The 16758-nt window shown below is 46.0% G+C and overlaps 1 protein-coding gene across 3 annotated transcripts in view; it reads right to left on the bottom strand.

Annotated features, from left to right (window-relative positions):
- scube1 (signal peptide, CUB domain, EGF-like 1) overlaps positions 1-16758 on the bottom strand; it is a 208764-nt gene that overhangs the window by 23133 nt on the left and 168873 nt on the right. For 2 of the 3 annotated variants that reach the window (XM_078416897.1, XM_078416898.1), the window contains 4 exons: positions 13448-13567; positions 10221-10313; positions 7917-8033; positions 1965-2123 (listed from right to left, as the gene is read on the bottom strand). In XM_078416897.1, coding sequence (XP_078273023.1) covers positions 1965-2123; positions 7917-8033; positions 10221-10313; positions 13448-13567 — 489 coding nt within the window. The remainder of the gene's footprint in view (positions 1-1964; positions 2124-7916; positions 8034-10220; positions 10314-13447; positions 13568-16758) is intronic. The other variant, XM_078416899.1, reaches the window with a different exon arrangement.

The raw sequence follows: 16758 nt of genomic DNA on the forward strand, positions 1-16758 counted from the left end.
GCAAAAATGCACCGACCGGAACATGCTCTTCAAGGTCTCGTCCTTTCAGCCGAGGAAGGTATCATTACACTGCCTGCTGCAGGCAGAAATCTCCCAGTTATCTCAACATCTCAAGGCTTTGACATTTGAAAAGGGTGTTCTGTTTAAGAAAAAAAAAACCTGCAGATTGCTTTTTCAAGTCGCTAATTAAAAAGCTTGAGAATGACTATTTTCCGGTATGCGCTGAAACATCTGGTGATCACACTGTTCAATTCTCCTGTGATGGATCTTCACGTTACACAAACTGAAGTTAAAACCTAAACATTACGGATACAGATGGCGCACAAATCCGTCCTTCGTTACACTCTCGCCTTTCTCTTTCCTTGCTTTTTTCTTTCCTTCCATATTAACTATATCATTATATGCTGCCTGACCCGCTGAGTTACTGCAGCATTTTGTGTCTACCTTCGATTTAAACCAGCATCTGCAGTTTTTTCCCCAATTTATATATATATAAACATAGCACAAAAAGTAAGGAAATTTGTGTTTGGTAGATTATTTCTCTGTTGTAACAATGCTTCTTGGCAATAAATCTTATACCGTTCGAAAGCCTGTTTATTTCCCTTTTAAATGGTGCCACATTTGTAAGGAACATGCATTTGTGGGATGAGCAGCAGAGCTGAGTATGTGGGTTGCGCCCATGAAAAATCTGCCAAATCTTCTCTGCCAATGCCAAACAGCTTATTCTGCCATTGACTCTTGTTCGGTGTTGTTTGGTGGATTGGATGATTGAAGTCTGAAGAAACAAGACATATTGGCAATTTAACAATTTATTCATTTAATAAACAGGAGCCACAGTAGCGTGTGGAAGAACCATACACAGCCATAACAGCCTGGCACCTCCTCCTCATGCTGGTCACCAGCCTGGTCACACACTGTTGTGGGATGGCATCCCATTCTTGTCAGCACCTGCGGGTACCAGAAGCTCAAAACAAGAGTCAATAGCAACAGCAGAATAAGCTGTTTGGCATTGGCAGAGAAGATTTGGCAAATTTTTCATGGGCGCAACCCATATACTCAGCTCTGCTGCTCACCCCACAAATGCATGTTCCTTACAAATGTGGCACCATTTAAAAGGGAAATAAACAGGCTTTCCAACGGTATAAGATTTATTGCCAAGAAGCATTGCTACAACAGAGAAATAATCTACCAAACACAAATTTCCTTACTTTTTGTGCTATGTTAATATAGGGAAAAAACTGTAGATGCTGTGCATCTACCCAATCTATTCCTCTCATGATTTTATACACCTCTATGAGATCATCCCTCATCCTCCTGTACACCAAGGAATCCTGCTCAACCTCTCCCTATAGCTCACACCCTCTAGTCCTGGCAACATCCTAGCAAAGTCTATTATATTACATTGTACTACATTATGTTATATTATATATAATTTAATATTATATTATATATTTATTATATCATATCATATTATATTATATTATATTATATTATATTATATCATATCATATCATATCATATTATATTATATTATATTATATTATATTATATCATGTCATATCATATTATATTATATTACATTATATTATATTATATTATGTGATACTATATATTATATTATATTATATTATATTATATTATATTATATTATATTATATTATATTATATTGTATTATATTATATTATACTATACATTATATTATATTATATTATATTATATTATATTATATTATATTATATTATATTATATTATATTATATTATATTGTATTATATTATATTATATATTATTTCATGTTATCATTTCCATGCATAACAGAATGGGGATACTTTGACCAAACTCCATGTGCTTGTGAGTGCCGTGCCAATCCCATCTAATGGGCCCCTCATGGGGCTGCAATGTTCTGGGCAGTGTGATCCATTGTCCGTGTGACTGAGCAGTCTCCAGGTGAGGCAGCTACTGACCTGTCACCTGCTCGGACTTCATCTCCACCTCGAATTCGGCTGTGATGTGCGACACCTCCTTGGACGGTGACTTGCGTCCGCGCCGCCTCTTCTTGGACGAATCGCACTTCAGGTTTACAAAGGTCACGTGGCAGTTGTCCGTGCACGGGAAATGTCCTCCTTGGTGCCAAAGAAAAATCGAAGTCAAGCTTAGTTTATCAGTGCATCTCAATTTATTGTCACGTGCACCGAGGTACAGTGAAAAACCTTTGTTGCGTGCTAACCAGCCAGCGGAAAGACAATGCACGATTACAATCGAGACATCCACAGTGTGCGGATACATGATAAGGGAATAACGTTTAGTGCAAGGTAAACCCAGCAAAGTCCGATCAAGATTAGTCCGAGGGTCACCAATGAGATAGATTGTAGTTCAGCACTGCTCTCTGGTTGTGGTAGGATGGTTCAGTTGCCTGATAACAGCTGGGAAGAAACTGTCCCTGAATCTGGAGGTGTGCGACATCACACTTCTGTACCTTTTGCCCGATGGGAGAGGAGAGAAGAGGGAGTGGCAAGGTTGGGATAGTGATGAGGCAGTGTAGAAAACAGCCGCACATCCATGACAAAATGTAACAGCAAGGCACTTGGCAATAGGACATGTTGTGAAGTACTTTGAATGTTCTGTAAAGTTTCCATTGGATATCGTAAACACAGGACTTTCTCCTTTGATATTTCTCCGTTCAAAAGTTCTTAAGTTATATGAGTAGAATTAGTCCATTGGGCCCATCAAATCTACTCCGCCATTCAATCTTGGATGATCCATCTCTCCCTCTTAAACCCATTCTCCTGCCTTCTCCCCATAACCCCTGACACCCGTACTAATCAAGAATTACGTCACTGTGCCGCCCTTCGAAATCAAAAGCCTATCAATCTCCGCCTTAAAAATATCCATTGACTTGGTCTCCACAGCCATCTGTGGCAATGAATTCCACATATTCACTGCCCTCTGACTAAAGAAATTCCTCCTCATCTCATTTCTAAAGGAACATCCTTTTATTCTGAGGCTATGGCCTTTGGTCCTAGACTCTCCCACTAGTGGAAACATCCTCTCCACATCCACTCTATCTAGACCTTTCACTATTTGGTAAGTTTCAATAAGGTCCCCCCTCATCCTTCTAAACTCCAGCGAGTCCAGTCCGAGTGCCATCAAACACTTATCATATGTAAAGCCTAAAAGTTGATCATACTAATCAGCGTATTTATTCACAAAATGCTGGAGTAACTCAGCAGGTCAGGCAACATCTCAGGAGAGAAGGAATGGGTGACGTTTCGGGTCGAGACCCTTCTTCAAGAAGGATCTCGACCCAAAACATCACCCATTCCTTCTCTCCTGAGATGCTGCCTGACCTGCTGAGTTATTCCAGCATTTTGTGAATAAATACCTTCGATTTGTACCAGCATCTGCAGTTATTTTATTATACTAATCAGCGTTGTTCTTTACCGCCAGATCCTAGCATGTAAGTATTATCTGTTCAGCTCCGAAAAGCTACTGGTATAATAAATAAAATCTACAAAGAGCAATCTGGAGACTTTCCATATTTTCAGAGGAATTATAAAATTATGGTTATGAAAGCACAATCTCATCAGACTCAGGCTAAATTTGGGATATCCACAATGATAATTTCAGGCACCAAAAATTAAAAATCAGCTTTATATTGGAATCAACCATATAAAGAGTGTGGCTACAAAAACACCCAGTCTCCAAAGGACCGTCGTGTTCACACACAAAAGAAAATAATTTCTCTGTACGTGCGCAGCGGTAGAATTGCTGCCTTGCAGCGCCAGAGGCCCGGGTTCGATCCTGATCACGGGTACTATCTGTATGGATTTTGTACGTTCTCCCCGTGACCTGCGTGTGTTTTCTCCAGGTGCTCCGGTTTCCTCTCACACACCAAAGACACACAGGTTTGTTGGTTAATTGGCTTGGTATGAATGTAAAATTGTCCCTGGTGTGTATAGGATAGTGCGAGTGTGTGTGGATCGCTGGTCGGCGCGGACTCGGTGGGCGGAAGGGCCTATTTCCGCGCTGTATCTCTAAACTAAACTGAACTAAACTAAACTTGCTACACATGAAAATAAAGCATTGAACCATTGATGTTTTTCATTTCCCACAGCGGTCTTTTTGCAAACTTTGTAATAATTCTTAAGGGATGTTTTTGCAAGTCAAAGTCACCAAAAAATCAACACTCAAAACCCCCATCTCGGGTGGGTGATTTATGCGTGGAGGCCTCATATCAGTCATGTTGGACTCGATCCAATTCTTGTGATTTGAATCTGCTTTCAGAATTACAGCGCGGAAACAGGCCCTTTGGCCCCACCGAGTCCGTGTCGACCAGCGATCCCTGTGCACTAACACTATCCGACACACACTGGGGACAATTTACAATTTTCACTGAAGCCCAATTAACCTACGCACCTGTACGTCTTTGTAGTGTGGGAGGAATTCAGAGCAGCCGGTGAAAACCCACGCAGGTCACGGGGAGAATGTACAAACTCTGTACAGACAGCAGCCGTAGTCAGGATCGAACCCGGGTGTCTGGCGCTGTAAGCGCTGTAAGGCAGCAACTCTACCGCTGTGCCACCGTGTTCCCCACCCCCCACCCGATGAAATTGCTTTTTGTCTGAAAAAATGTCCTCTCCTCAAATAATTTGTTGTCTGGTCACTAACGCCAACACATTTATAACATTTTGGCTGCTCCCACAGCAGCTTTATTGACTTTGACATTCAAAGCGAACATGACATTGTCTGACAACTTGCTGTGAAGTACATAACAGATTAGTCTAAAGTGCAATATATAATGATGGGAACCCGCTGGGCAAGTGAAATGGAAGTGCCACTGCTGTTGGAGCTGATGAATGGCACCATCTGGAGAGCACATCAGAACGGCAAAACCCCTCTCTTCAGGCAACGTTTCAGAACTGCTCAGGCTACATTGTAAGTTCCTGAATATTTAGTTTAGTTTCGTTTAGTTCAGAGGTACGGCGCGGAAACAGGCACTTTGACCCCCGCGTCCGCGCCGACCAGCGATCACTAGATTCTTTTAGATTTAGAGATACAGCGTGGAAACAGGCCCTTCGGCCCACCGAGTCCGCGCCGCCCAGCGACCCCTGCACATTAACACTATCCTACACACACTAGGGACAATTTTTACATTTACCCAGCCAATTAACCTACAAACCTGTACGTCTTTGGAGTGTGGGAGGAAACTGAAGATCTCAGAGAAAACCCACGCAGGTCAAGGGGAGAACGTACAAACTCCGTACAGACGGCGCCCGTAGTCAGGATCGAACCTGAGTCTCCGACGCTGCATTCGCTGTAAGGCAGCAACTCTACCGCTGCGCCACCGTGCCGCCAGCATTATCCTCCACACTCGGGATAATTTTTAAAATCTTTACCGAAGCCAATTAACCCACAAACCCGCACGTCTTTGGAGCGTGGGAGGAAACCAGAGCGCCGGGGGGAAAACCCACGCAGGTCATGGGGAGAACCTACAAACTCCGTGCGGACAGCACCCGTAGTCAGGATCGAACCCCGGCGCCGTGAGGCAGCGACTCTACCGCTGCGCCACCGTGCTGCCCCCACCCCATAGTTCCCCCACCCCCCCCGCACGGGTGGCACGGTGGCGCAGCGGTAGAGTTGCTGCCTTACAGCGAATGTAGCGCCGGAGACTCAGGTTCGATCCGTCTGTACGGAGTTTGTACGTTCTCCCCGTGACCTGCGTGGGTTTTCTCCGAGATCTTCGGTTTCCTCCCACACTCCAAAGACGTACAGGTATGTAGGTTAATTGACTGGGTAAATGTAAAAAATTGTCCCTAGTGTGTGTAGGATAGTGTTAATGTGCGGGGATCGCTGGGCGGCGCGGACTCGGTGGGCCGAAGGGCCTGTTTCCGTGCTGTATCACTAAATCATAAAATCTAAAATCTAGTTGAGTTTGTTTATTGGGAGGCTTTTGTGAAAGTAAATGAGTTACCATATTCTCAGGTTTGTTTGCAGCACAGGTTCTTTAAGAACGTCTGAAGAAGGGTCTCGACCCGAAAACACCACCTATTCCTTTTCTCCAGAGATGCTGCCTGATCCGCTGAGTTACTCCAGCTTTTTATATCTGTCGTCTTTAAGAAATCATGTTGCAAACTAAAAGCATCTGAACGTGGGATGTTATTACGCTGTAAGTTGTGGTGGGGAAATCATAGACTGTGAAGTGCATTCAAAGTGGCTGGATAATTGCTTCCACTCAACCATTACAATTTCAAAAATGTCCTTGTGTCTTTCATCTCCTTGATGTGTTTGTAGATGATTATTCAGTAAAGCCAACACAGAGATTCAAGGGCAATAATTAATAAGCAGGATGTGTTCCTCTTTGGCCACAGCTCCACAGAGCACCACTAGTTATAGATATATAGATGTGTCTCTGATGTATTTCAACATCGCTAATCATATACATAGAAACATAGAAAATAGGTGCAGAAATAGGCCATTTGGCCTTTCGAGCCAGCACCGCCATTCAATATAATAATGGCTGATCATCCAGAATCAGTACCCCGTTCATGCTTTCTCCCCAAATCCCTTGATTCCTTTAGTCCCAAGAGCTATATCTAACTCTCTCTTGAAAGCATCCAGTGGATTGGCCTCCACTGCCTTCTGTGGCAGAGAATTCCACAGATTCACAACTCTCTGGGTGAAAAGGTTTTTCCTCGTCTCAGTCCTAAATGGCCTACCCCTTATTCTTAAACTGTGACCCCTGGTTCTGGACTCCCCCAACATCGGGAGCGTACGTCAGAGTCGGTTAAGACACAGTGGAAGGTCTTGTGAGCGTCAGGAAGCTGTCATGGTTGAGCAGGGTCAGATCCTCTCCTCCACAGCCAACAATGGACCATTGTGGGCTCCACCTTTCCTCGACCATCATTGCTGGCTTTGATCTGTCCCTTTTGAACATCTTTCATTCATTTGTTTTTTGTATGTACCTTCTCATATCTCTCGTTTTTCGCCCTCTACCCTGACCCTCAGCCTGAGGAAGGGTCTCGGCCCGAACTTATGGGCACAGGCTAGCTAATCGGTGAGAGGGGCAAAGTTTAGTGGGGATGTGCGGGGTATTATTTTTTACACAGAGGGTGGTGGGGGCCTGGAACGCGTTGCCAGGGGTGGTGGTGGTGGAGGCAGACACAACAGTGGCATTGAAGAGGCTTTTGGATGGGCGCATGGAAGTGCAGGGAATGGAGGGATATGGATCATGTACAGGCAGATGAGATCAGTTCAGATAGGCATCATGTTCTGCACAAACAATGTGGGCCGAAGGGCCTGTTCCTGTGCTACACTGATCTATGTTCAATGTTCTCAGCCTCAATCAATATTGCTTTTCTAGCTGGCACGCAATGGGACATTCACTCTTAGCTTTAAACTGCTATGTTCTCAATGACAAATCACCAATGGCTTGTGAGCCTGGTCGATGAGGTCCAGAACCAGGGGTCACAGTTTAGGAATAAGGGGGTAGGCCATTTAGGACTGAGATGAGGAAAAGCTTTTTCACCCAGAGAGTTGTGAATCTGTGGAATTCTCTGCCACAGAAGGCTAATTCACTGGATCTTTTCAAAAGAGAGTTAGATATAGCTCTTAGGGCTAATGAAATCAAGGGATATGGGGAGAAAGCAGGAATAGGGTACTGATTTTGGATGATCAGCCATGATTATATTGAATGGCGATGCTGGCTCGAAGGGCCGAATGGCCTACTCCTGCAACTATTTTCTATGTTTCTATCCACATCCAGCCGTCTGAGGAAGGGTCTCCACCTGAAACATCACCCATTCCTTCTCTCCTGAGATGCTGCCCGTCCCGTTGAGTTACTCCAGCATTTTGTGCCTATCCACATTACACTTAATGGTGAAATCACTATTCCCATTTGAAATAAAATCGTAACATACCTGATATGCTTTGCTTCAAACTATCCTTAATCCGTTCCTTAATTCGTGGTCGAAGATGGCATTTGGCATCTTTGATCTTGAATCGAGCTTTTTGCTTTATTGGAGGTGCCAAAGGATCTGAAATAAAAGGGCACTTTCAGTTTCGTAGCATGGAGTTTTAATTATTTCCCTCCAACTTACGAGGATGTTGCCAGGACTCGAGGGTGTGAGCCACTGGGAGAGGTTGAGCAGGCTGGGTCTCTATTCCTTGGAGCGCAGGAGGATGAGGGATGATCTTATAGAGGTGTGTAAAATCATGAGAGGAATAGATCGGGTAGATGCGCAGAGTCTCTTGCCCAGAGTAGGTGAATCGAGGTCGATGTATACTTTGGATATGACTTCACAATTATCAGTTATGAAACAGTGGAAGATTTTAGCAGGTAATTAGATTTAAGATGTTCAAGGTGAAGGGGAAAAGGGGAAAAGATTTAATAGGAATCGGAGGGGTAACTTTTTCACACAAGGGTGGTGGGTGTACGGAACAAGCTGCCAGAGGAGGTAGTTGAAGCATTTTGTGTCTTTCGTAGGTGTAAAGCAACATCTGCTGTTCCTTCCTGCACCATGCTCTGATCAAGCTCCAAATTCGGAAGCTGAACTCAGTCCACTTTCCCGTTCTTCCCCCGATGCCTTCAGTATTTTTGCTTCAAGTATTTACTCAATGCCCCCTCTTTAATAGTCCATTGGAGTTGGACAGAATGCAAATTTCTGGCTTGGATTTCCTGGAGCAATGCTAGAATTCCATACTGTTCTGCCAGCGTTTGCTCATGCCTCAGGATCTTGCAACTCAATCAGGGTCTTACAACCCTTCCTGATTAGATACAAAATGGAAAGGTCTCCGCTTGAATTTCTCAAAAGCCAATATTCCTTCATTGGGTCTACATTCTGAGCCCCTCCCTATCCCACACAGGAAGGCCTTGGATAGGCGACGTTTTGTGCCGGGACCCTTCTGCAGATGTCACCGGCGGCACGGTGGTCCAGCGGTAGAGTTGCTGCCTTACAGCGAATGCAGCGCCGGAGACTCAGGTTCGATCCTGACTACGGGCGCCGTCTGTACGGAGTCTGTACGTTCTCCCCGTGACCTGCGTGGCTCGGGTTTTCTCCGAGATCTTCGGTTTCCTCCCACACTCCAAAGACATACAGGTATTTAGGTTAATTGACTGGGTAAATGTAAAAAAAAATTTTTTTTTAATTGTCCCTAGTGTGTGGAGGATAGTGTTAATGTGCGGGGATCACTGGGCGGCGCGGACTCGGTGGGCCGAAGGGCCTGTATCCGCTCTGTATCTCTAAAAAATCTAAAAACCAATCTGTGATCTCCAGGGATGCTGCTTGACCCACTGAGTTACTCCAGCCCGTTGGGTCCTTTTGTGTAAGCCATCATGTTCTGCTCCTTGTTTCGATGAGAAGACCTTCAGTAGATCGAAGTGCAGGTCACCGTTAAGGGACGGCCCGTGTGGTGCAGCGGTAGAGTTGCAGCCTTACTGTGAAAGTGCCAGAGACCCGGGTTCGATTCCGAGCACGCGTGCTGTCTGTACGGAGTTTGTACATTCTCCCCGTGAGTTTTCTCCGAGATATTAAGTTTCCTCCCACACTCCAAAGACGTACAGGGTTTGTAGGTCAATTGGCTTGGTGTGAATGTAAAATTGTCCCTAGTGAGTGTACGATAGTGTTAATGTGTGGGGATCACTGGTCGATGCGGACTCGGTAGGCCCGAAGGACCAGTTTCCACACTGGATCTTTAAACTAAATTAAACTAACAAAAGAAAGGTTACGGGGAATTTATTTAGTCAGTGGCTGGTGAATCTGTGGAATTCATTGCCACACACACCTGTGGAGGCCAAGTCAATGGGCATTTTTAAGTCGGAGATTGTCAGATTCTTCATTGGTACGGTGTCAGGGGTTATGAGGAGAAGGCAGGAGAATGGGGATAGGAGGGAGAGATAAATCAGCCGTGATAAAATGGCGGAGCAGATTCGATGGGCTGAATGGCCTAATTCTGCTCCATTGACTTATAAGTTCATAAATTTGTAAGTTCTAGAATTAGGCCACTCAGCCCATCAAGTCTACCGCGCCATCTAAACATGGCTGATCTATCATTCCCCCTTAACCCCATTCTCCTGCCTTCTCCCTATTAACCGCTGATACTAATGAAGAATCTGTCGATCTCCGCCTCAAAAATAGCCATTGACTTGGGACTCCACTGCCACCTGTGGTGTTAGGCAGTGCACTGTTGAGCTCGTTACATTCAGGTCACGTGTGGGACGTTACCTGCACAGCTGAACACAGTTGCATTTCGCTTCTGTGCAGACTTGGTGGGCTGCAACGGAACTCCGCAACTGAAAGAGTAGCTGTTGTCAGAATCTAAAGAAAGAACAACGGTTGCACATTAGAGCAAGACACTGCACACCTGTAAAACGCAACGCAAACGGCATCTGCCCTTCCAGCTCGTTCAGGTCAAGTGTCATTCCCATCACCGGGGCGATGATTTTCCCACCAATATTTTGATTAGTGACCGACCGTCGGGGGTTATGGGGGAGGAGGGCAGGAGGGAGCGATAGATCAGCCACGATTGAATGGCGGGGTAGACTTGAAGGGCCAAATGGCCTCATTCTGCTCCTTTCACTTTTGAACATGATATTTTCATCGTGGTTTTTCTGCAGTCGTACAGGCAAGATGTAATACATAGTAACTGCATCCAGCGCAGCATTAATACATCGAAGGTATTTATTCACAAAATGCTGGAGTAACTCAGCGGGTCAGGCAGCATCTCGGGAGAGAAGGAATGGGTGACGTTTAGGGTCGAGACCTAAATACCTTCGATTTGTACCAGCATCTGCAGTTATTTTCTTATACTACTTGCAGCATTAATACACTTCTGACACCTAAGAGCCAATTTCCACATCCAGTGAAAACCAATTATAACTGAAGATATAACTGTCGACAATGATATCTTTCTACAGGGAGAGCTTGGATAGCCTTCGGACAGCGCGCGGAATATTTTAATCTGTGGTGGGAATGATATACAAGTGCTCCTCAGCTTCTGATGCGGTTCCGTTCCGAGAAACCCATCGGAAACCAAAAGTATTGTAAGTCGAAATGCATTGAAAACGCGCGATCACGTGGCCGGAAGCGAGTGGCGGCTCGCTACGAGCTCGCTGCCGTTTGCACCATCGCACAGTCGAACTATCGCAAGTCGAGGCATCGTAAGCCATGGAGCACCTGTACTGTGAGTTGGAATTGGAGGGAAATGGAACTAACAAGCAATGGAGAGGTTGGGATGAGGATTACACCATGGCGGCGCGGTGGCGCAGCGGTAGAGTTGCTGCCTTACAGCAACTTGCTCGCAGCGCCAGAGAAGCGGCTTCGATCCCGACTGCGGGTGCTGTCTATGCGGAGTTTGTACGTTCTCCCAGCGACTGCGTGGGTTTTCTCCGAGATCGGTTCCATCCCAAACTCTAAATACATACAGGTTTGTAGGTTAATTGGCTTGGGTTGGTATACTGGGTATAATTGTAAATTGTCGGTTTGTGTACTCGGTATAATTGTGGAATTCTCTGCCACAGAAGGTAGTTGAGGCCAGTTCATTGGCTATATTTAAGAGGGAGTTTGATGTGGCCCTTGTGGCTAAAGGGATCAGGGGGTATGGAGAGAAGGCAGGTACGGGATACTGAGTTGGATGATCAGCCATGATCATATTGAATGGCGGTGCAGGCTCGAAGGGCCGAATGGCCTACTCCTGCACCAATTTTCTATGTTTCTATGTTTCTATGTCCCTAGTATGTGTAGGATAGTGTTAATGTGCGGGGATTACTGGTCGGCGCAGACTCGGTGGGCCGAAGGGCCTGTTTCTGTGCTGTATCTATAATCTAAACCAAATAGTGGGTTGGTAGCACTCTGTAAATTGCCCCCTGGTGTGTAGGGAGTGGATGAGAAAGTGGGACAACATAAGAGCTAGTGTGAATGGGGTGATCGATGGGCAGTATGGGCTCGGTGGGCAGAAGGGCCTGTTTCCAAGCTGCATCTCTAATCTAAACCAAACAGAGTGTAGCACTCTGAAAATTGCACCTAGAGTGTAGGGAGAGGATGAGAAAGTGGGATAACATTGCACTAGTGTGAATGGGTGCTCGATGGGCAGCATGGGCTCGGTGGGATGAAGGGCCTTTTTATCTAAACAATACATCTTCCTACAAAGCTCTCGTCGGTATCGCCTTCCATGCTATTTCGATGTATATTCTATATTTATATTCCTATTTAAATTTGGAGGCCAAGTCAATGGATATTTTTAAGGCAGAGACTGACAGATTCTTGATCAGTATGTAGGAAAGAACGGCAGATGCTGGTTTAAATCGAAGGCAGACACAAAATGCTGGAGTGACTCAATGGGACAGGCAGCATCTCTGGAGAGAAGGAATGGGTGACGTTTCGGGTCGAGACCCTTCTTCAGACTGAAGATTCTTGATTAGTACGGGTGTCAGGGGTTATGGGGAGAAGGCGGGAGAATGGGATTTGGATGGTGAGATAGATCAGCCATGATTGAATGGCGGAGTAGACTTAATGGGCCGAATGGCCTAATCGTGCTCCTATAACGCATGAACTTATGAACTTAGATTTTACTCTGACAATGTAAACACTGGAAATTCTGCCTTTTGTTTGAACAATATAACGAGTTTTTTCCAATCCCACATTCAAAACCAGCCACTTTTCCCCAGCATTTGCTAAGCCTTTACAAACGGAAGGTATCACAAAATGCTGGAGTAACTCAGCGGGTCAGGCAGCATCTCGGGAGAGAAGGAATGGCCGACGTTTCGGGTCGAACCCTTCTTCAGACTGATGTCAGGGGAGGCGGCGGGACAAAGATAGGATGTAGTGGGAGAACAGGAAGACGAGTGGGAGAACTGGGAAAGGGGAGGGGAAAGAGAGGGACAGAGGAGCTATCTAAAGTTAGAGAAATCAATGTTCATACCGCATTTCCTACTACATCCTATCTTTGTCCCGCCCCCCCCCCCCCCTCCCCTGACATCAGTCTGAAGAAGGGTCTCAATGGACAATAGAGAATAGGTGCAGGAGGAGGCCATTCAGCCCTTCGAGCCAGCACCACCATTCAATGTGATCATGGCTGATCATTCTCAATCAGTACCCCGTTCCTGCCTTCTCCCCATACCCCCTGACTCCGCTATCCTTAAGAGCTCTATCTAGCTCTCTCTTGAATGCATTCAGAGAATTGGCCTCCACTGCCTTCTGAGGCAGAGAATTCCACAGATTCACAACTCTCTGACTGAAAATGTTTTTCCTCGTCTCAGTTCTAAATGGGCTACCCCTTATTCTTAAACTGTGGCCCCTTGTTCTGGACCCCTCGACCCGAAACGTCACCCATTCCTTCTCTCCTGATGTGCTGCCTGACCCCGCTGAGTTACTCCAGCACGCTGTGATACCTGCGATTTTGTACCGGGGTCTGCAGTGATTTTCCGGCACAACTTTACGAACGGAATGCTGACCTGCCACAAAGAGTGCTTTGGACGTGCAGGACAGGGAACAGCTCTCCACACCTCCGCTCTTGCTGCAGGTCAGCTGGACCTTGCGTGCCGCCTTCGCGTTCCGGAGACATTTCACCGTCTCTGAGGGAGAAAGAATCATCGATTACACACAGGGATTTTGAACAGTTGACACGTTAAGTTGCTGCCACTTGGCCGATGCTGCTGATCCTGCTCAAAAAACAGTGCGGACCATCGCCACCATAGCCGGTGGCCAAGTGACACCCAATGGACAGACGCAATAGACAATAGACAATAGGTGCAGGAGGAGGCCATTCGGCCCTTCGAGTCAGCACCGCCATTCAATGTGATCATGGCTGATCATTCTCAATCAGTAACCCCGTTCCTGCCTTCTCCCCATACCCCCTGACTCCGCTATCCTTAAGAGCTCTATCTAGCTCTCTCTTGAATGCATTCAGAGAATTGGCGTCCACTGCCTTCTGAGGCAGAGAATTCCACAGATTCACAACTCTCTGACTGAAAAAGTTTTTCCTCATCTCTGTTCTAAATGGCCTACCCCATATTCTTAAACTGTGGCCCCTGGTTCTGGACTCCCCCAACATTGGGAACATGTTTCCTGTTTCCTGCCTCTAACGTGTCCAACCCCTTAATAATCTTATACGTTTCGATAAGATCCCCTCTCATCTATCTAAATGATCCTGCGACTCAGTACTTACAAGGTTAAGGGCGGCACTGTGGCGCAGCGGTAGAGTTGCTGCCTCACAGCGCCAGAGACCCAGGTTCGATCCCGACTATGGGCGCTGTCTGTACGTTCTCCCCATGACCTGCGTGGGTTTTCTCCGGGTACTCCGGTTTCCTCCCACGCTCCAAAGACGTACAGGTTTGTAGGTTAATTGGCTTGGTAACATTGTAAATCGTCCTTAGTGTACAGGATAGTGCTAGTGTGCGGGGATCATTGATCGACACGGACTCGATGGGCCGAAGGGCCTGTTTCTGCGTTGTATCACTAAACTATACAGTTATTCAGTCTGAATTAAAATATTGTTCAGATTGTTTCGTTTATTACATCACCGTTGGCGAGCGGTAGAGTTGCTGTCTTACAGCGCTTGCAGCACCGGAGATCCGGGTTCGATCCTGACTACGGGTGCTGTCTGTAAGGAGCTTGTATGTTCTCCCCGTGACCTCCAAAGATGTACAGGTTTCAAGGTTAATTGGCTTGGTATAATTGTAAATTGATATAATTGATAGTGTTAGTTTGCGGGGATCGCTGATGGCATGGACTCGATGGGCCGAAGAGTCTGTTTCCATGCTGTATCTCTAAACTAAACTAAACTACAGAGTGATCCAGTCTGAATTAATGTAGTTTGATTTTGTTTGCTTTGTTTGATTTTATTATTGTCGCTAAAGGATCTCCTTTCTAAAGGTACGTCCTTTTATTCAAACTCACAATTAACAAAACTGATCTCCCGGTGGCTGAGCACTTCAACTCCCCCTCCCATTCCCAGTCTGACCTTTCTGTCATGGGCCTCCTCCAGTGCCATAGTAAGGCCCACCGGAAATTGGAGGAACAGCACCTCATATTTCGCCTGGGCAGTTTGCAGCCCAGTGGTATGAACGTCGACTTCTCCAACTTTAGATAGTTCCTCTGTCCCTCTCTTCCCCTCCCCCTTCCCAGATCTCCCTCTATCTTCCTGTCTCCACCTATATCCTTCCTTTGTCCCGCCCCCCTGACATCAGGCTGAAGAAGGGTCTCGACCCGAAACGTCACCCATTCCTTCTCCCCCGAGATGCTGCCTGACCTGCTGAGTTACTCCAGCATTTTGTGAATAAATCAGAATAAAAGGACGTACCTTTAGACAGGAGATGAGGAGGAACGTCTTTGGTCAGAGGGTGGTGAATCTGTGGAATTCATTGTCACGGATGGTGGTGGAGGACAAGTCAATGGATATTTTTAAGGCAGAGCTTGATAGGTTTTTGATTAGTACGGGTGTCAGGGGTTATGGGGAGAAGGCAGGAGAATAGGGTTTTGGGAGGGAGAGATAGGTCAGCCATGATTGAAGGGTGGAGTAGACATGATGGGCCGAATGGCCTAATTCTCCTCCTATCACTTATGAACAAACAGGTAAAGGATCGGCAAGAAGATGGTCAAGAATGAATCCTTGAGGTGTGCTTCCAGGGCAGGAAGAGATCTTGCAAACATTTTAGACCAATGTGAGTAAACTCCCATTAAAATGATAATGGTCTTCAGAGTGATTGGGGAAATGAGTGGCCCCAGATTTGAAGTTGAATTTGTTGGTTTTAAATGGGGGTGGGGGGAATAAAACGGGGGGTTGAAGTTTTACGCTACTGAAAAACTTGTTCCAGTCATTGAATCGAAGGGACGGATTTGAAACAGGAAACAAAGTGCTGGAGGGCCAGGCAGCTTCCACAGAGTGAACGGGCAGATGATGTTTCAGGTCGGGACCCTTCTTCAGACTGACGTGAAAACTTTGCTGACGGTAGATTTTCATTAAGCTCCACATTTGGTGGAGAAAACCGGTCAAAATTGGTGAGTGATGGGCCTGTACCCCAGGTAATACCCCACCCAAACATATAAGATTATTAAGGGGTTGGACACGTTAGAGGCAGGAAACATGTTCCCAATGTTGGCGGAGTCCAGAACAAGGGGCCACAGTTTAAGAATAAGGGGTAGGCCATTTAGAACGGAGATGAGGAAAAACTTTTTCAGTCAGAGAGTTGTGAATCTGTGGAATTCTTTGCCTCAGAAGGCAGTGGAGGCCAATTCTCTGAATGCATTCGAGAGAGTTAGATAGAGCTTTTAACGATAGCGGAGTCAGGGGGTATGGGGAGCGGGCAGGAACGGGGTATTGATTGAGTATGATTAGCCATGATCACATTGAATGGCGGTGCTGGCTCGAAGGGCCGAATGGCCTACTCCTGCACCTATTGTCTATTGTCTATACTTCTATCTGGTCTCCTCTCAACCTCTGACATTCAAGAGAAATCCATCCAAGTTTGTCTAACCTCTAGGGGGTAGTGGAATCAAGGGATATGGGGAGAAGGCAGGCATAGGTTACTGATTGTGGATGAACAGCCATGATCACAAAGAAAGGTGGTGCTGGCTCGAAGGGCCGAATGGCCTCCTCCTGCATCTATTTTTCTACGTTTCTATGTTTCTCTCCTTGCAGCTGCTACCTCCTTAATTCCTAAAAAACTTGGAAGTTCCTGATTCATTGGTATTTTGTACGTCCAGTTCATTTCACTGCTTTTCATTAATGTATTCATGCCGGGCAAGGCATGGGATGGTGTCTAAA

Source organism: Rhinoraja longicauda, chromosome 20 (genome assembly GCF_053455715.1).
Source record: "Rhinoraja longicauda isolate Sanriku21f chromosome 20, sRhiLon1.1, whole genome shotgun sequence".
In the NCBI taxonomy this organism is placed as follows: Eukaryota; Metazoa; Chordata; class Chondrichthyes; order Rajiformes; family Arhynchobatidae; genus Rhinoraja; species Rhinoraja longicauda.